We start from the raw sequence: 21,870 nt of genomic DNA on the forward strand, positions 1-21,870 counted from the left end.
GCATGAAGTGAATGGATAAACAAGCATTGTTGATCCATGGTACGGCTTTTAGAAGTTTACTTGGGTTGCAAGTATTACTGGATTTAAGAGTTTATTTACGTAAGAATTGTCTAGAAGTTTCTTGTTAGAGTTTGATTTTTTTTAGGAAAGTCTTTTTACTTGAGAGTCAAGTTTGTTAATCATATAAATAGGATGTTGAGCCATGATTCGAAACACATCAATTTAGAGAAGTTTGTTTGAGTTTATTTTTGTATTATTTCATTAAGTCTTTGATATCAGATTTTTAACATCTGGTATCAGAGCACTGGTATCAGATTCTAGGATTGTGGGTATGAGTTGTTGAGTTGAAGAAGATGACGAGTTTAAGTTCAATTAAGGTACCTGTGTTTGAGGGTAAAAACTTCGAGCACTGGAGGTTGCAGATGGAGAATATTTTCACATGCCAAGAGGTATGAGATATTGTGAAAGATGGTTATGTAGAACCAGTAGAAGGAGTGTAGTTGAAGTAGATGCGCAAACCCTATTAACTGGAAACAGAAAGAAGAATTCTAACACATACATTCTTCATCAAGGTATTCATGAATCTCTCATGGATAGAGTGATTTATATTAAGCAAGCTAAACCAGCATGGGATGGTTTGGTAAGCTACTACACAGGATCTGACAAAGTCAAGAAGGTTAGATTACAAACTCTGAAGAGAAAGTATGAATTGTTGCAGATGCAAACTACTGAAACAATATCATATTTTTTCTCAAAAACATTAAACCTTGTCAATGAGATGAAAGCTAATGGTGATACTATAGAAGATTCAGCCATTGTAGAGAAGATTTTAAGTAGCTTGCCTGAGAAATTTGAATCAAAGGTTATTGCCATAGAAGAATGCAACACAGTTGCAACTATGACTCTTAATGAGTTGTTGGGTTCATTACAAGCTTATGAAAAAAGATTACAAGAGAAAATAGTTGCTGCAAAACAAGTTGAAGAGGCACTTCAGATTCAAGTTCGCTGGAGAAACAATCAAGAAAAACCTAATGTTGGAGGTTTTCAAGGAGGATACGACAATGGAGGGAGATCAAATAATGGGAGTTATAGGAAGCCATTTGGTAGATCAAAAATACAGTGTTATAATTGTGGAGATTTTTGACATATTGCTACTGAGTGTCCAAAACCAAGAAATATGGTTGCTAATAATTACAAAGAAAATTTCAAAGCTAATATTGCAGAAAGTCAAGAAGAAGAAGAAGAAGAAAAGAAGGATGAAAACATGCTACTTGCATGTCACACAGTAGAAGAACAACCACAACTTAAATGGTATTTAGATATTGGTTGTAGCAATCATATGTGTGGAAGAAAAGATTTATTTGATAAGGTTGATGAGTCTGTTAGATCAACAGTTTAGTTTGGTAACAGTTTTATAATTCCAGTTATGGGAAAAGGAAGAATTGGAATTGTTCTTAAGAATGGTTCAAAAGAATACATCATGGATGTATTTTATGTTCCAGGTTTACATTAAAATTTGCTGAGTATGGGTCAGTTTTCTGAAAGAGGATATTCTATGAATATTTATAATGGTTTATGCTTCATCAGAGATAGAAGAAGAAGGTTGATAGCTAAAGTTCAGATGACCAAGAGCAGGTTATTTCCTTTGAATATTCAACATCAAAAAGAAAGTTGTTATAGTAGCAGTGTTCATGATGATTCTTGGTTATGGCATAAGAGGATGGGACATGTGAACTTTAACAGTTTGCAAACTTTAGCAAAGAAGGAGATAGTGTCAGGCTTACCCTTTATTGAGGTACCAGAATCAAGATGTGAAAATTGCATCTTTGGCAAGCAGCACAGAGATCCATTCCCAGTCAACAAAGCTAGAAGAGATGATCAACAATTGGGGATTGTTCATAGTGATTTGTGTAGTCCTATTGAAGTAACTTCACATGGAGGTAATAATTATTTTATAACTTTCATTGATGATTTTAGTAGAAAGGCATGGGTTTATTTGTTTAAACAAAAGAGTGATGCATTTCAAGGTTTTAGAAGTTTCAAAGCTTATGCTGAGAAACAAATTGGTAAGAGTATCAAGATCTTGAGAACTGATAGAGACAAAGAATATACTATTATTGACAAGTTTATGGAAGAACATGGCATTCAACATCAACTAACTGCAAGATATACACCACAACAGAATGGAGTTGTAGAGAGGAAGAATAGAACCATAATGGAGACGGCAAGAACTATAAGAAGAACAAAAGATTTACCAAAAAGTTTTTGGGGTTATGCAATTGACATAGATGTGTATTTACTCAATAGATGTCCTACAAATAGTTTGAACAAAATAACACCAGAAGAAGCTTGGAGAGGTGTAAGACCAAGTGTAAGACATCTGAGAGTTTTTGGGTGTATTGCATATGCACATGTACCCAAAGAACTAAGAAAGAAATTGGATGAAAAGAGTGAGAAGTTTATCCTTGTTGGTTTTAGTTCAGTAACCAAATGATATAAATTATACAACCCAGAAGCAGGAAAAGTGTTTACAAGTAGAGATGCGATCTTTAATGAAGATTCAAAATGGAACTGGAATAATGGATCAAAAACAAATGTTGATCCACATAACACTGGATCAACAATGAATGTTGATTCAAATAATAATGAATCAACAAGGAATGTTGATCCACCTACTGCTGTCAGAACAATTCCAATTATAGTTGAAGAAGAAGTACAAGCTCAAGACAATTTTGAAGAACAACACGAGGAAGCAAGAACTGAAAAAATAACACAAAAATAAAATACAAGACCAAGAAGAAAATATATCATACCTGCTAGGTTGAATGATTATGTTTTAACAAGAGATGATGAAGATGATGATGATGTAGTGAACTTTGCATTGTTTGGAGATTGTGATATTCCTGTAGCTTATGAAGAAGCTGCTAAAGAACAAGGTTGGATTCAAGCCATGAATGAAGAATTGGAGTCAATTGAGAAGAATAACACTTGGGAACTGACAACACTTCCACCAGGAAAGAAACCTATTGGTGTCAAGTGGGTTTACAAAACAAAATATAAGTCAAATGGTGAAAAAGAAATATTGAAAGCAAGATTAGTTGCTAAGGGATATAGACAGAGACAAGGAGTTGATTACTCAGAAGTGTTTGCACCAGTTGCAAGACTTGATACAGTAAGAATGATTATTGCTTTAGCTTCACAAAACAATTGGAAGATTTTTCAGATGGATGTGAAATCAGCATTCTAGAATGGAGTATTGGAAGAAGAAGTTTATGTTGAGCAACCAGCTGGATACATTATGGAGGGGAAGGAGAATGAAGTACACAAGCTAAACAAAGCTTTGTATGGTCTGAAACAAGCACCAAGATCTTGGTATAGAAGAATAGATTCTTATTTTCTCAAGAAAGGTTTTACAAGATGTCCACATGAGCATACTTTGTATTTGAAAGATGATGGTCTTGGCAGTCATATTATAGTGTGTTTATATGTGGATGATCTCATATTTACTGGAAATAATTCAGAGATGATCAAAGAATTCAGGGAGGATATGGTGAAGGAGTTTGAGATGACAGATCTTGGTTTTATGTCATATTTTCTTGGTATTAAAGGTCAACAAACTGAAAGAGGAATTTTTATTAATCAACAAAGGTATGCTGAAGGAATTTTGAAGCGTTTCAAGATGGATAATTGTAATCCGATTTTAACACCAGTAGAAGAAAGACTGAAGTTGACAAAAGATGGATCAGGAGAGCTTGTGAATTCAACAGATTTTAAAGGTATTGTTGGATGTTTAAGATATTTGACTGCTACAAGACCTGATATCATGTATGCAGTTGGGTTTGTTAGTAGGTTTATGGAAGATCCTAGACAATCACATTTACAAGCTGCAAAACGTATTCTGAAGTATGTAAAGGGAACAACAAGCATGGGAATCTTCTATATTGTTTCAGAAGATCCAAAACTGGTTGATTTTACTGATAATGATTAGGATGGAGATACAAAAGGAAGAAGAAGTACATCAGGTTATGGATTTCAGTTGGGAACTAGGTTTTTCTCTTGGTCATCTAAGAAGCAACAAGTTGTTGCACTATATACAACAGAGGCTGAGTATATAGCTGCTAGCAACTGTGCTACACAGGATGTATGGTTAAGAATGATGCTGAAGTCATTGTTTCAAGAACAAACAACACCAACAACAATAGTTTGTAATAATAAGTCGAAAATTTCACTAACTAAGAATCCAGTACTTCATGGAAGAAGTAAGCATATTGATATCAAATATCATTACATTGGAGAAGTTGTAAGCAATAAGGATATAGTTGTTGAGTTTGTTGAAAGTGAAGAGCAAGTGGCTGATATTTTCACCAAGTCTTTGAAGTCTAACACTTTCATTTACTTACGTGGAAAGCTTGGAATGATTAGCAAACAGTATCTTGGTTTAAGGGAGGATGTTGAAGAATAAACCAAGATACTATGAAGAAGACAGAAGGGATCAACAAGTGTTGTTGATACAATATTATGGATAAACTATGAGAGTTGACATAATGTGGTTGGATCAACTGGTACATCTGACATGAAGTGAATGGATAAACAAGCATTGTTGATCCATGGTACGGTTTTTAGAAGTTTACTTGGGTTGCAAGTATTACTGGTTTTAAGAGTTTATTTACGTAAGAATTGTCTAAAAGTTTATTGTTAAAGTTTGATTTTGTTTAGGAAAGTCTTTTTACTTGAGAGTCAAGTTTGTTAATCACATAAATAGATTGTTGAGTCATGAGTCGAAACACATCAATTTAGAGAAGTTTGTTTGAGTTTAGTTTTGTGTTATTTCATTAAGTCTTTGATATCATATTTTCTACAATTGTCGAATCAATTTGGTGATATTGATTCTTATGAATCTTCTTGAAGAACAGATGTCGTTGATGTCAATTTTAGGGTTATATGCATGTTGAATCTCGTTGAATCGGTCGCTAATCGATACTCAAAACTAACTCAAAATCTGCAATTCTAATTTTAACCAATTTCATCTCCAACTATCACTGCATTTCGTTTAACAATTCCTTGAGCATTACCAATTTCATATATTTAGAAATCTTTGAATACCCTCATCAATTTCGTTTTCATTTGACAGATTAAAATCATCATGATCAATATTTACCAGAAGCAGGTCAATTTCTTCTCAGCATCCGCAAACCAACTCCATCGTAATCTAATTCAAACTCAATTCAAATCCCTAACTTCTCTGTAATACCTGTAACTAGAACCAAATGCAAATTCAATGAGAACCCATCTTCTAATTTGTCACAAACCCTTCAAAAACCTCCTAGTGTCATCCAATAACGTTATCTGCATCTGGTTCATCACCTTACTTTTTTTTGGACGACAGCATCTTACTCTTGACCAAATCTCTGTCTTGACAAAAAAAAAATCACTCGATTAACCTTTAAGAAAATTAGCAATTGTGTTTGTTTCGGAACTCCATTTCTCGGCTGATTTATTTTCTGTCACAGTTACAGAGGAAGAACAATCGAAGAAGAATTAGACGACGATTATAACGAGGTTGGACTGAAACGTTTCGGACGTTGGATCTCATAGAGTTTTGCTAGATCCTGATATAGGGACAATATCGTCACACGTGGCTACTTTATACACCTAATAGCTAACACGTGTATAAATGGTAAATGGGTAATTGTGCGTCATTAATTCATCTCATCTGATGAGAAATTGACCGTGTTGACCGAAAAATTGACAAAAGTAACCGATTTGGATGGAAACATGGATGGAGGCCTAGATTTGCAAATTTCAAAAAAACAGGCCAATAATTATCTATCGGGTTGAAAATCGGGCCTATTTCTGTTTATAATCCTAATTAGAACTCCTTGAACACCAGGATCCCTAACACCATTGTTCTTATACCTAGCACGCATAACTACCTGATTGCACGCCATAGTTGAGCTTTTGCTTCAATATCTTCGATGAATCTTCAATTTGATAGAGTGTCAGAATGTTCAAGTAAATATTTTTGAAGAAATATCAGATAAATAGAAATATCGTTTGTTCAAGTAAATATTTTTGAAGAAATATCCGCTAATAGGAAGATACGCAACACTATGATCAATTGGTATGGGTATGCTTATTCTCGTCAACAACTTCTATTTTTATGTCGTCTTGTTTCGTTCCTCTGCTTTTAATTACTCAGTGTGGGACTAAATATAAATCCGACCATCGATAGTTGGTTTCCTAATTTAACTGGATTTCCTAATCCGTTTCTGGTGTCTTCGTGCACGCTCTATATAAGAAGCCTTTCGCCATGTACGACTACAATTTGGTTGGCATCTTCTCCAGTTCTTTGTTTCTGTATCTTTCTCTGCAATAATGCAGCAAACAAGGAAGAAGTGTGTATCCTAAATTCTGGATTGCCTGATAAAGCCATTATGGGTTTGAAAAACAATACCACCATTATGGGTTTGCTAGTACGGTTCTCATTGGATCAGAATTTACTGTTTTGTGTAGAGTGCGATTTTACCATCGTGATTTGTGACCAGTTTTAAGCGCAAATAATTTATCTCCCTCCCTTCAATATTTGTAATTTGTAAGAATTCAAAAAACAGGAAAAAGCAAAATTGTAATTTATCTCCCTTCAATATTTGTAATAGTCAGATGGTTTGCAGAAGCTGCTGATCCCTGGCTCTGCGGAAAAGAATCTGGTTGCGTCGATATCATTCTTTCTGTGAATGCAGGTTTTCTTGGACTAGGAAGAGTTGCGATTTCGCTTGTTAGCATTGAAAGTGTTGTTGACATATTTGGTCTATCACTTGGCAATTCTTGCACACATAATAGTCCCACTTGGATACATCTATAAATTTCTGCTACAAAAACTGATTCATGTAGTAGCGTAGGATCAATAAACAGTTCCAGTTGATCTTCATTCCACAACTGCCATGCCTAGAAACAGTAAAGATTATAGTACTTGCAAAGTTTCTTGGGAGGAAAAGAGAAGTTAAAGCTACTTACATATCCCAAAAGGCTCAATGACTGCTCGGAATGGTGAAAACTCGTGGCCTATCTTCCACTGACAACCTCCAGTAGCAATACGCCGAAACTAAAAACATCCGACTTTTCTGAAAATCGCCCTTCCACGAGATACTCAGGGGGCATATATCCGCTGCATAATTTGAAAGCATACAATTATAATTACGCATTATTCAAATTGCTGATACACTTATAAGATAAACAAGTTCTTGCACTCACAGTGTCCCAACAACCCTTCCAGTGCTTGCTTAGTGTTCATTACCTCCAAATATCCTTGCCATGCCAAAGTCTGAAATTTTCGGGTTCAGGTCTTCATCCAATAAAATGTTGCTAACTTTAAGGTCTCTATGAATGACTCTCAGTCTAGAATCTCTATGTAGATACAGAATTCCCCGGCTTATCCCCTCTATAATCTGAAATCTCTTTTTCCAGTCTAGGAGTGCACCTTTTGTTGCATCTGATTCACAAATAAAAACTCAATTTATAATGGAATATAGAGAAGTGCATCACAAACATCAGTAGCAAGAAGTTTTGCAAAAAGCATCAAACCGAAAAGGAAGGCGTCCAAGCTTTTATTTGGCATATACTCATAAACCAACATCTTTTCATCCCCTTCAAGGCAACAACATAATAGTCTAACTAGATTCCTGTGTTGGACTTTTGAGATGACAAGAACTTCATTCTTAAACTCCTCTAAACCCTGTATAGAACCCTTAGAAAGCCTTTTCACGGCTATTTCTTGTCCATCCAGTAACTTTGCCTGGAGAATAAAACAATGAATGCTTCATTTCTTGAAACTATAGTTAGAACACAAATAAAAGTCCGAGAAAACATAGTCACTGTACCTTGTATACTTGACCAAATCCACCTTGGCCAAGCATATTGGTTCTGCTGAAATTATTTGTCTTCAAATTTGAAAAACTTCAGATGATCTGGATTGTCTCCAAGCATATTGCCGCCTGGAGTTTCTCCGCGGACATTGTCTAAATTAGAAGCAACTTTCCCATCGGTCTTCTGTTTTCCTGACCATTTTCAAAAGAAGTTTGCGCATATAATGATGGCAAGTATTCCCACAAGGACTCTAATTACGACAACTGCCTTTAAATTCTTGCGCAAGAGTACATGACTTGGATTCTTCTTTGTGTTTACATCTGTATTGTTCTTTTCTGCAAGATCTACATTTTACAAGGAATTTATGTAAGAAAAGCCACAATGGAGCACCCTAGTTGTAAGAAACAAAAATCTACTGCTGTAATGCTTAAGGGTGAAACGAATATTGTTTATGAGCTGTTGTTACTTACCAAGATCGGAAAGAGCTAGGCGAAGTTTCATCAAAAACTTGTATATCCACTAAATCCTTCACAGCCCATGTCATGCACCCGATGCCACTATCATACAAGTACGCAATGCAAGAACAGTTCCTTAAGCATGTCCTGTTGCAGTCCTCGATCGTAAGAGACCCCAACCAAAAAGAGGAGGCGAAATCAGGCACTTTGACACTTCCAAGCTTCAAGAACCCATCATTTAAGTTGTTTTGGCACCTTAATGGAGTATTCCTCACACACCCACCTGACCAATTTCCCTTGTTCCATTCAATGTCAGACATAGGCTTAAACCCTGGTAGACAACTACAAATTGGTGAATTCAATGGATTACAGCGACCAAAGGGGCCGCATTTTCCATAAACCTCGCACTCATTCTCTTGTGAAGAAGACCACAACTGTGTCCATTCGTTACTTCCTTCAAACCAATTCAGTCCTAGTAACACTCCACGATGATCGATAACAAACCTGCGTATGGTAGTTTTATCAGCATAATTGAAACTCATGTACATACTGCCATCTTGATCATCTTTAGTCAAATAGAATCCATCATTGTAACCATTAGTCATGCCCGGTATACCAATAAACACAATATTGTTCCATGGACCACTACGCCGATGTCGATCTTTAGACCCATTACTCCAAAGAACAAGCTGAGGAATGCCATCTGCGGGCTCGAGCCCCGCAGAGAAAATTCCTTGTGAAGGATCAGACTCGTCTTTCCAGGATGCAAGTTCTTGTCTAGTGCTTGCACCAATTTGCATTAGTGGAAGCAAAGTATCAGTTGGGTGATCAAAACTCTGCCATAAAAACCTGGTACGATCATTTATCAAGCTAAGCACTAAATTCCCCGTATCCAGTAATTCAACAACTGTATTGTTGGCGTTGGCGGTATTAGAAATGTTTGTAGTCCAAAGAACAACTCCCCGTCCGTTAGAGATTACAAGATTCCCCTCATCTGCAATTCCTAAGGTTCCTGACGTATCCTTTATCGGGTTGTTCTTGTTTGCGACCCATACGTTGGTCTGTACTGGAAACTTGTTGTACCAAATTCCGACATAACGATTCGTAGAATTGGAAGGATTAAAGAAGCCTAGTTTGAAGATTTGGCCGGAGGAAATTAGAGTTTGAGAGCCGGTAATGACTTGGGTTGATGTAGTTGTGCTGTTATCTTTTGCAGAACAGTTGTGAATGAAAATAACAAACAAGAGAGAAACATGAACAAAAATAAATAGAAGGTACCGGTTGACGATTGTACGAGTAGTTATCATCATCATAATCAGTTAAATGCTCCGAGACTGATCAAATCAACGCATGTCTGTTCATTGGCGTGTGGTGCTTGAGATAATCCAGAAGCTGCTAGTTAATGAAATTGGAAGATGAAGTTTCCGCACATACTCGGCTTACACAGATAATCGTCAACAATCATTTTATAAAACACACTACTTGTTCAGTACATTTTTAAATTTATTGGTCAGATGCATGATTGTCAACTCTTCTATCTGTGCCGTCATGTTCTATGACAATGACATATTGGAATGCGCTAGCTGCAGCTCGTAATGCCAAAAAGTGGTTGTCGCTTCGGTCAGATTCAGGTAAACATTCGTGTATAGTGGCGAGTTGATGGAGAAAAATAAATGATTTAGTCACTTGGATTTGTGGCAAGCATAACCGTCTTGTTTAGGCTCATGGAAAATAAGGATTACAATCCCTATTTTCCAGTTGATAAAGTGATTTAGTTAGGTTTAAACTTGATTAATAGTTTTCTTTTTTCGTAAATTCTATAATAACCACTTTTAATTCTGCTGCCAACTCAAGTCACTTTGGTTCTAACTTAATGTAGTCACAATTTTTCTATTTTTACCAAACACGGAAGCTTAAGAGCAAAACAACTTTTCTCCTAGTCATTTACACTCTGACCAATTTCAGTTAGTTAGCTTTCAATTTTTCTCCTGGTCATCCAAATCCAATGCACGAAGCAAACATCACGTTCTCTGCTTTTAAACTCTTCTAAATGAGTCCTTTTGTGCACCACAACCCTTTAATGAGAAATGGAAAAAAAGTAATGCGTGTGATGTGCATTTGCTGGCGCCAAGAGTGATTTTGGGCCGGTGATCAATTTTTTCACTCTTGTGCACTAGGGGCGGTGGTAACTTCGGGTTTACGTGTATTACTTCAAAAGTGTCAAAACAATGAAATTAAGTAATTTATTCTCCAAAGATTACTCAATTATTTTCATTTTTTCTTTTTCAATTACTCAATTTCTGTATCGTTTTGTACTGATTGATGAATTTAGGATAATTGTAATGGAAATTTATCGTCGTATTTCCAAATACATTTTTGTTATGATCTTCGAAATTTAATTGGCCCCCCATTGAGCTTTTGTTTTGGATTCTCCATCGGGAGAGGTTGAAAAGACGAGGGCACCCAAATACATCATAATCTTTTAAATATCATCGTATAAGTCTTCTGCCGAATGTGATCGTCTATGAACAGAGTCGATACAATATAAAAAATTCGGTTCACAATTCGTGTGATCATCTATGGATACGAGATCGAGACAATACAACAACAAGGTCACTTATGTGATTGACTACGGATACAAGATCGAGACGATGCGACAACAAGTGTGCACTTGATAATAGGTTCGGCAATAACCGAAACTCTATAGGATCAGTATCAAGTGTTACAGAAATAACGTACAAGTGAAATTTACTTTAAATTATATAAACCAAATATAATTGCATAATAGTGAAGTAAATGGCACAACAAGATTTTGTCAACGATGAAGTTGCAAATGTAGAAAAACTCCGGGATCTAGTTCAGTTTTGAATACCCTCAAAATTAAGTCGTTATACAAAATCTAATACCAACTTCGTATAGTTGAGACCAAGCAGAGTACCCCTAACTACTTAGTTTCATCAGTATCTTTGCGCCTTCGACTTCTAGAGTCACGCATGTGAATAGCAAGTCGTTTGGATCGTATTCCAAACAGCAAAAGAAGAATTTGTTTGGTAACCACTCTAATCAATCTTGCTAGAAGATATTGTTGAGTTCTCTTATGTTTAATCTAATAAAATCCTTTGTATGGTTAGATCAATCTAAATATTGATTACCGAAATAATCAAATTCTAGATTTGCAGTTAATCAATATAGATCTCAAAGAGAAACTATAAAGCGATGCCAATCTCACGAAGATAATCAATCAAGTCTATCAATGATAAACCGATTCTAGTTGGATCCCAGACGATCAAGGTTTGTGCAATAAATCCACGAGATACGAAAACTAATAAGAATTATTCTCCGTCTTCAAATCTTCTATTGCCTTCAATAACCTGCACAACAACACTTGAATCCTCTTGTGATCAATCACGCACATATAGAAGTCTATTAACAATGGATTATCACAAGATGTCTTTAGATCCGAGGATGGTTATAAATATCTCGTCAATACTTTGATCTAGTTTGAGTGAAAATAGAAGATTCTCAAGAATAAACAAACCAGGCGCAGTAAAACTTTCAACAACTGTTAGTCAATCAAATCAATAATCGAAAACTAATAACAATGGAATTACTTAGTTTTCCCACCAACGGTACTCTTAGAGCTTCTTGATCCCACATAAGTCTTTAAACGAGCGGTCGTAAAAGATTTCACCTAATTAGGGTACTTTCCTCTCCAGATAGACGGCTCCACCAGAAACAACAAGAATGAAGTTTTCCTGGCTCTTAGGAAAGTTTGCAAGAAATGAAAATTCAAGTATTTAGACGAAGGTTGTTCGGACAATAAGGAAATTCCAAAACCGAAAATATCCTCAAGATATGTATTAAAGTACCTAAATTCGGTTTTCCTATTTCCAATGTTAACCAATATTTCTGAAAACTCTCGTAGAAAACTTCTATTATTAGTCTATCACGTTAAATAATAATATTTTCCAGAGGATATGCTTTAGTCTATCACATTATTTTTCACTTTTTTGGACTAGAGATCACCTTGAGCATCAAGGAATATCTTTGAACAATAAATGATAAGAATTATGTACATGTTCAAATATGTGGACATCTGAAAGCTTCTCATCTTGACAAACCCAAAACCCTAATTCACACATACCGTGAAGAAATATGTGAACCATTGATATTGGTTTTGTACATGGAACCGATTAAACCATCACTCCACCTGACTTGTTAATTTCTCACTTAGCTTTTGATGTAACAAATCTTTATGTGTAATAGAAACGTTTTCCTATGTTAAGTATGTTGTGACCGATTATAACATGATTCCCAATATAGGTTGTAATCAGTTAAATCTTGCTCCACAAAGTAGCTTGTGACCGGTTACACCTTTCTTCCCGAGTTAGCATGTGATCAGTTACACCTTGCTTCCCAAAGGTAGCTTATGATCGATTACAACTAACTTTCCTATTCATCTTTTGACCGGTTATACCTTGGTTCCCGAACTAACTTGTGGTCGGTTACAAATTGCATTCCAATATAGCTTGTGATCGGTTACACCTTGATTTATAATGCAGCTCATGACCGATTACAACTAGCTATATTATATAAGCTATGACCTGGTTATACCTCAAGTCTCAACAAAGTTAAGATAGGCTCTACCTTAGTCATCTTCCATTGTTCATTCAAAAGATATTCAATGAATATCAAGACCAATCATGATTTCTCTTTCGAGTATGAAAACAAGTTCATACATATACTTCCTTAAACTAATGTAAAGATACATATTTTTCTAGGATGAAATCATTCTTATATAATACACACATAATCAAATAACTATAACAATAGATTATGTCGATGTCTTATTACGAAGTTCCAAAAGATAAGCGTTTATACTTCATAATATGTTTTCCTTGATACTTTGATCATACTGTTATAACCAAGTCTTATCACTAGAGTATTATATACAATACATACAACTTCACATGTTATGTTTTCAATATAGCACGACTTGAAAGATAGTTAGGAATGGAAACAAGATCAAGTCAATATTACTAATCTCAAGTGGAAGAATGATGTCGTAGTTGTAGTCGTTACTTCTTCTCATTCTTCGGGTCTTCGGAGTAATACTTGTACGTCTCAACATTCCTAGACATTCTAGTCTAACCTAAACGAAGTTTACTCTAGTATTTAATCAAGCGACTCTAGATGAGTTTTGATACTAAAATATGACAACCAAACTTGACATACCACGCTTGGTGGGTTAAACCGAGCTATGCTCTAACAATCTCCCCCTTTGTCAATTTTAGCGACAAAACTCTTATTACATGTGGATCTAAACAAATTACAATAACTCATTCTTCATACGCTTGATTCCAAGTTTCAACAACACAATAACCTGCATACATTCGGTAAATAAATGCCGATGTTGACATTTGAATAACAAAAGCATTTACTCCCCCTAAAGGTAAAATAGGTAAATATTCAATCCGAACATCTTTGTTATTCCCCTTTTGTCGTCAGAATATTACACAACATGATGATATGTTTCTCCTCCTTAGTCTATGCTTTACTCTTTCGTTATATATAACGTTTAAGCACAATTGTCCTTTCCTAGTGAGTAAAAATCACTTGTTTACTCCATATATTTCTCCCTCTTTTTGTCACGAAAATGACAAAGGTTCGAGCAAATAAAGGACAAACCAAAAAGATCTTACAAATCTATAAGACTTGTACAACATATAAGAGTTAAGCACGAAGGTTTCACATGCCATTTTAAATAACCGATATTAAAACCGAAATTACAAAAGTAGTTTAGTTTCAATATGTTATCAAAGAAACAATTGCCTGAAGCAATTTTCCCTTTAGTCCAACAAATTGACTAAGATACTTAATTTTATTGTTGAACCGATTGCTATGCACAATCTCTTATTTCGACAAGACCAAAATAAAGATCAGAATTAACTATATTTCTCTTATCAGGCTCTAATTATTCCAGAAAATAACTTAGACCTTTCAATTTATACAAGACAAACACTAGGTTAGTTAACTAGTTTTTCTTGTCAAGGCATTTGATTAGACTTGAATAACTGAATCCTCCAATTGATAAGTCTAACTAAGATCAGATAGTTTCTCTTATCCGGAATCAAATGGACTAAACAAATGAGCCCGTAATTTTTTTAAGTAATAGACACATTTTTGTGTCTAATTTGTCCTCAATGTCCGTATTGTTGGAACTCTATTTTTGTACTAATATTGTGTTTTTATGTATTTTTAGGAAATAAACATTTTTGGAAAATTCGGCTCGAAAAGTTGATTTTGGCACCCGGAGGACAAGTGTTATTCGGACTCTCGCTTTTGGATAAGGGGTAACCTAATTACTAAGGGGCACCCCCAGGTCACCCCCAAGGAAGCTGCTATTCGCACCCCTACTCTGGATAGGGGGATACCAGTTTCTTCCCCATTTGAATCGATTTTGGCGGGAAATTTCTAAACAGTTCTGGCAGAATTTCGATCGTCAAAATGAAGGGGTTATGGGCCGATTCAATGGCTGAAATTTGGTATAGAGATGTGATATAGGTTAAGGAACATAGTATGGGTGACATGATCGATCAAATTTGGCTGGAATTTTCGGTATGATTCACACACCCAAAACAGAGCACGTGGACTGCAACACGAGCAAAATTGAAGTTCTTGTGTGCATGGGGGAGTTCTGCTGGCGTTGGAAGAGTGTTGAGGCGTGAATAAGTCGAATTGGAGCGTGCTGGACCAGAGAAAACGCGTGAAAAGCTAAAACAGGAAAGAAAATATCCGAAAATATTTTCTTTCACTGCCGAGGATTTGTGGAGTTATGGAGGAGATTCAATGCATGCTTCGGGTTTAAATAGAGTCATTGAAGGTCAGAGAAAGGTTGTCGAGAGTCTGGGGAGCTGAGGAGAGCCAGAGAAGAAGAAATTCGAGTTTTCCCAAACTCGGTTTCTGCTGCTGATGATGATGATGAACATGAAGAACACGAAGAACGGACCTGCAACAGCAGTCGTTTTTCTACAGTGATAACGACTCACACATGTGGGTCGTAGATCAGGCAATCTTATTTTCCACAGCGTTTGCGACACAGCCGCAGCAGTCTTATTTTGTCACTGAGGGTCTTAGGTCTCTGGTTTTATTGTATTTCTCATATTCTCATCATTTGTAAACCATTTTTGAGCCATAATAAATTATATTGAGAGCATTTTTACTATGATGAGCTAAATCCCTCGTAACCAAGGCAATGGAGGAAGCTATTCACGCAACATAAATGGGTAACTATTTCATTTAATTATATAATTCACCTAATCGCTGCTTTTGCAGAGTTTTAAATTATTTGAATGATTGTCTTAATTATTTGTTATTCAGTTTGATAGGTTATGCTTGGTTTAATCTCTTGATAATCTATGCTTAAGGTTTACAAATAATGTTTGAGAATCTGTATGATTGATAGTGAATTAAAGATAAAAGAGGACTTAAGAATTGAATACAGTTTTGAAATATTTATCATTCAATTTTACATAATAGTGGAATCTAGTGTCTTGGTTACCTATCGCCCACTTTGTTAATATTTTTGTAAATAATTTTATCAAATCTTTAAATTTAATCTTCACAAGTCCGAGAGTTTGAACCTCATTACTACTACAACCCCATTAAATCTTTAATCATTTTGGCGCCGTTGCCGGGGAATAGTGGTTGGGAACGCCATCCTTTGGAAGGATATGGGTCATACCCTGGTGAGCCCAATTACTATCCACACATGCATCAGGCTTACGAGCAAGAAGATTATAGTACGAGTTCTTCGTCTCTAGAGGATACAATCAAACTATTGAAAAGTAGTCCTTTTTATGATCCCTCTGTTCCTATTCCTCCTTTAGAAGAGTCCCTCAGGAAGTTAGCTGAGTCGACGCGTAAGTTAGCTGAGATGAATAGTATAATTATAGACGAAAGAACTACAATAATGAGTGAACCTTCTTTAGAAGACCACCTCAAGCGGATAGCTGAGACGAACGAAAGAATTGCTCGAAATTACTTGAATTGCCAAAATAGTGTTTCCAATTTTACCCTTGATGTAAACAGTGAATATTTGCCTAATCTAGAGGACGAGGTTAGAATAAAAGACACTACTTATTTAGATAAGGTTCAATCATCTTCGTACTATGATGATGAGGATAGCAGTAATGAAGAATCTGAAATATGTAGGCATAGTGATCAGGAGTCTAGTAATCCAATTGAGCTGTATAGTGATTATATTATTTCTAGTTCAAATCCAAATAATTTTTATGATTATTCACCTATTCAAAAGGACGAGGATTTGATTAGGGGTACCACCGTTTTAGACGATGTAGTTTTTCCTTTTGATTACGAAGCCGATAGTGGTTTAGAGGAACGGGTTCATTTCGAAAATACTGTTTTAGAGTCTAGCGACTTAGAAACAATAGTCTTGGAAGAAGAAGATAGACCCGTAGAGATGATTAAAGATGCACTACCTGATAATAACTTAGAAGAATCTCTTGAATATTTTAAGGACTCTGAAGATACGGAAATTCAAGAAATAATTAGAGGTCTATCTAGAGACACTGAAAACTCTAAGTTTGGGGGTGATTATCACTTTCCTAGTGCCTTACCTTTAACTCTCAGAAAGTCCCCACACTTAGGACTTGATATCTATGCCTCGACCATTTTGCAAGATTACCTTCATACTCGTTTTCCCGAACCTAATGATGTCCAGGAAGAAGTTCAGTCGTTAGAAACCCATCCTCTGGTTGATGTGGTTTGCCCAGGATATGATACCCAGATTGACTTTGTTTTCCCACCAAATAGTTTTCTTCCAAATGTGGGAACGTTTATATTTCAAATGTGTCGAATATTAAGTTGTGAGACTAAACCTAAATGCTTTAGGAAATTAGAATCGACACATTTGCTTAAGAATGACCACTACTCTCATTTTGGTCAATATTGTAAGTCAAATCTTATTGACTTAGAGGATCCTCAGTTATTTAGGTTATTATTGTGCGCTTCTAAGATCATATCTGAGTTTTTCCAGACTCTATGACCTAATGATTCGGATTCCACCTATGAAGAAACGCAACCTATGAAAATATTTTATTTAGATCCTTTCTTAGAACCTGAACCACAATTAGATATAAATATCTTAATCAGGAAACTAGATAAGGGCATGTTATCCTTGTTCACTTTCTTGGGTTATTGTAGTTTCCTTTGGTCAGATCTTTTTGGTTTTGAAGACCCACAGTTATTTCGGCTGTTACTTTTTGATTCTATGAGGTGACTAATTCCTTCCGATGTCTGGCTGAAGACTTTAAACTTAGCACTTCTTGGGAGGTAACCCAATCTCATGCAACACGGTAATATCTTTCCTTATCTCTTTTGCTTCAAATGGTAACAGTTTCTCCTTGTTCATGCTTTTAATTTCATATTTAGAACATTGAGGACAATGTTAGATTTAAGTTTCGGGGTATGGGAGAAACTTTTTAGTTGCAGTATGAATAAATAAACTCCAGAGCCTAGAAATTTATGCGTATTTAGGATGGCACTAACCAATCTAAGTGGATGGAAGCATTTTGGTTGTAGGAGTTGAGGAACCAATCTGAATAGATGGAAACATCTAAAGAGTCTATTCATAAAAGCACAGAGCTCAGGTGTTAGAAATAACATGATAGTTTCACCATATCTCGTTGAGTCCTTTTCACTTCTATTTTTATTTTATTTTGTTTTTAAACCATGTTTCTCTAAGTGATAGGTGGGGCCCACGATTCAAGTTGTTACCAATGCTAGGATGAATTAGAGTGATTGAGTTACAAAAAAAAAAAAAAATTGAAAAAAAAAAAGTTGAAAAAAAAAAGTTGAAAAAAAAAAATTTGAGACCAGACCATTCGACCAAAAGGAAAACTCAATAAAGTCGACTACTGGTACCCTTGTATATGCCATGTGATTAGTTTGACTCCGAATATGATGTCCATCGTGCAACTATCTGAGTAGAGCTCTGTCACTTATATATGAATTTTAGTATGCTTGAGTGCAAACTCGTGTACATCAATTGGAATTTCGCATCAGGGTACTTCCTCTTGTAGTCAATAAGTATGCCAACCAAGGAGATTCTTTAGTGCCTTCCAAGGTTCGTTGTAGATAGCTAGGGTCTGGAGTAATGGTTTTGTGGGCACACCTCTGGTAAACCCTCCCGAGATTAACTCGGTTTTATTTATTTTATTTATTTTATTAGTTTTGCTCGAGGACTAGCAAATAATAAGTTTGGGGGTATTTGATAGACACATTTTTGTGTCTAATTTGTCCTCAATGTCCGTATTGTTGGAACTATATTTTTGTACTAATATTGTGTTTTTATGTATTTTTAGGAAATAAACATTTTTGGAAAATTCGGCTCGAAAAGTTGATTTTGGCACACGGAGGACAAGTGTTATTCGGATTCTCACTTTTGGATAAGGGGTAACCTAATTACTAAGGGGCACCCCCAGGTCACCCCTAAGGCAGCTGCTATTCGCACCCCTACTCTGGATAGGGGGATACCAGTTTCTTCCCCATTTGAATCGATTTTGGCGGGAAATTTCTAAACAGTTCTGGCAGAATTTCGATCGTCAAAATGAAGGGGTTATGGGTCGATTCAATGGCTGAAATTTGGTATAGAGATGTGATATAGGTTAAGGAACATAGTATGGGTGACATGATCGATCAAATTTGGCTGGAATTTTCGGTATGATTCACACACCCAAAACAGAGCACGTGGACTGTAACACGAGCAAAATTGAAGTTCTTGTGTGCATGGGGGAGTTCTGCTGGCGTTGGAAGAGTGTTGAGGCGTGAATAAGTCGAATTGCAGCGTGCTGGACCAGAGAAAACGCGTGAAAAGCTAAAACAGGAAAGAAAATATCCGAAAATATTTTCTTTCACTGCCGAGGATTTGTGGAGTTATGGAGGAGATTCGATGCATGCTTCGGGTTTAAATAGAGTCCTTGGAGGTCAGAGAAAGGTTGTCGAGAGTCTGGGGGGCTGAGGAGAGCCAGAGAAGAATAAATTCGAGTTTTCCCAAACTCGGTTTCTGCTGCTGCTGCTGCTGATGAACATGAAGAATACTAAGAACGGACATGCAACAGCAGTCGTTTTTCTACAGTGATAACGACTCACACATGTGGGTCGTACATCAGGCAGTCTTATTTTCCACAGCGTTTGCGACACAGCCGCAGCAGTCTTATTTTGTCACTGAGGGTCGTAGGTCTCTGGTTTTATTGTATTTCTCATATTCTCATCATTTGTAAACCATTTTTGAGCCATAATAAATTATATTGAGAGCATTTTTACTATGATGAGCTAAATCCCTCGTAACCAAGGCAATGGAGGAAGCTATTCACGCAACATAAATGGGTAACTATTTCATTTAATTATATAATTCACCTAATCGCTGCTTTTGCAGAGTTTTAAATTATTTGAATGATTGTCTTAATTATTTGTTATTCAGTTTGATAGGTTATGCTTGGTTTAATCTCTTGATAATCTATGCTTAAGGTTTACAAATAATGTTTGAGAATCTGTATGATTGATAGTGAACTAAAGATAAAAGAGGACTTAAGAATTGAATAGAGTTTTGAAAGATTTATCATTCAATTTTGCATAATAGTGGAATCTAGTGTCTTGGTTACCTCTCGCCCACTTTGTTAATATTTTTGTATATAATTTTATCAAATCTTTAAATTTAATCTTCACAAGTCCGAGAGTTTGAACCTCATTACTACTACAACCCCATTAAATCTTTAATCATTAAGCCAAAAGCAATAGATGCAAACCAAAGTAAATTGACTTGTAATTATTTTACTTAACTGGAAGCAATTAAGACAAATATAATCATTATAGCACAGCAATTGTACCGAATTTCGTTAAGCAAAACACTTGATATCCAACAATAAAGAAGATACCAAATCAAAAGCCAAATAAATTGACAAAGTTTTCTTAACCGGAAACAATTGAATCATAAAAATCAATCCATATACAGTAATGGAACATATCAATATCCTACCGAAAATTTTGTTAAGCAAAAGCAAAATATATGCAATAAAATCAGGCTTTTCTTAAGCAGGAAAAACGATCAATTAACAAATAAAATCGTTACCTCTAATTCCGCAGCCACTTCTCCCCAAAAAGATATATCATTAAGCGCAAGTTGAAATAAGAACTCTCCCCCTGTATGTTGTCATTCTCTCGCAAGAACAAAAGAGAAACAACAAAAGCAACCTTTACCATAGAAAGGTTGAATCGGCTAATGCGTGCCATTAGAAAATGTTGAAACCCGAAACACATATGTTATGTTAAACATAAATTGATTATCAGCATATTGTGAATTTTCACATATGAGTTTCAAACAGAACACCTTATGATCCTTCGATATAGCCTACCAACATGGGATAGAACTTAATCCCGATAAATCAAAAATCCACACAAATCATAAGGGAATTCACCATATGAAATCGAATATTAAGGTAAAAAAAAACCGAAATCAGACATCTCATAACCTCGAAGGCACATAGCAAAAATATAGACATTCACACACAAGCTATGCAATCTGAAACTATCAGATAAAGAAACAAAGATTATAAAAATAATAATTTTTATTCATTCATAACAAATCTTGATAGTTTTTATTCAAAATAGACCTTATCCTCCCTCCGTCCAAGATTAATTGAGCTATTTGTAGTTTGCACAATTTTTAAGGCAAGGAGGAAAGGGGTATGTTTAAGTATTTTTTTACAATTTTGCACTCATATATAATAACTAGTAAAACTTAGAAATGATTTACATCCTAAACTATACCACGGTTTTTCGTAAACTTTATACCATTATAAAGCATTTTAAAACACCTACGTAGCGAGTATAAACATGCATATCAAAGTATACATATTTCTTATAGTAACAATAATCAATTAAAAGGGTATTTTAGAAATAACCTCTTGATTAGTGAAATAGCTCAATTATTTATTGAGCAAAGTCTAAAACCAAATAGCTCAATTAATTTTGGACGGATGGAGTATAATATATCGAAATAAATTCAACACATTGATGTCTATTATTCTTGGATTAAGTATTACAACATATGACTTAATCCTTAGTGGTGATCTGATTGTTCACTTAGGTTTCTTCAGTGTTCAAACTCTTGAAGCTCGTCTCGAGAGAGTACTTGTCAGCAACCACCTCTTGTTTTTCAAGATTCCTAACTTGTTATTTCATGTGTGCAAGATCATTTATAGTCTCCTAAATTATATCCTTTAACCAATATTGATTAGGAACAGTTGTTATGAGATTGGTTCTTAGTTCTTCAAAACCATTGATAAAGTTTACCATACTATCAGTATGTATCCACTTTGAAAAAGTGGGGTCTAACAACCACACCCAATATTTCGTTTGGCAATCTGAATAGACAAACTCCAATATACTTTCAAGAGAATCAACTAGACAGTCATACTCAATCTAGAGAAAAGAATATCAAAGAGTTTTATATCTCAATCTCTAAATTCAA

The 21,870-nt window shown here is 35.4% G+C and overlaps 1 protein-coding gene and 1 pseudogene across 1 annotated transcript; one reads left to right on the forward strand and one right to left on the reverse strand.

Moving 5' to 3' along the window:
- Positions 1-451: 451 nt before the first annotated feature.
- Positions 452-1,144, forward strand: LOC113360701. Its single transcript, XM_026604175.1, has one exon. It carries the CDS (start codon positions 452-454, stop codon positions 1,142-1,144), a length of 693 nt encoding a protein of 230 aa, XP_026459960.1.
- A 5,486-nt stretch (positions 1,145-6,630) lies between these two features.
- Positions 6,631-9,709, reverse strand: LOC113360702 (annotated as a pseudogene).
- Positions 9,710-21,870: the final 12,161 nt, after the last annotated feature.

This window comes from Papaver somniferum, chromosome 3 (genome assembly GCF_003573695.1).
Source record: "Papaver somniferum cultivar HN1 chromosome 3, ASM357369v1, whole genome shotgun sequence".
Lineage (NCBI taxonomy): Eukaryota > Viridiplantae > Streptophyta > Magnoliopsida > Ranunculales > Papaveraceae > Papaver > Papaver somniferum.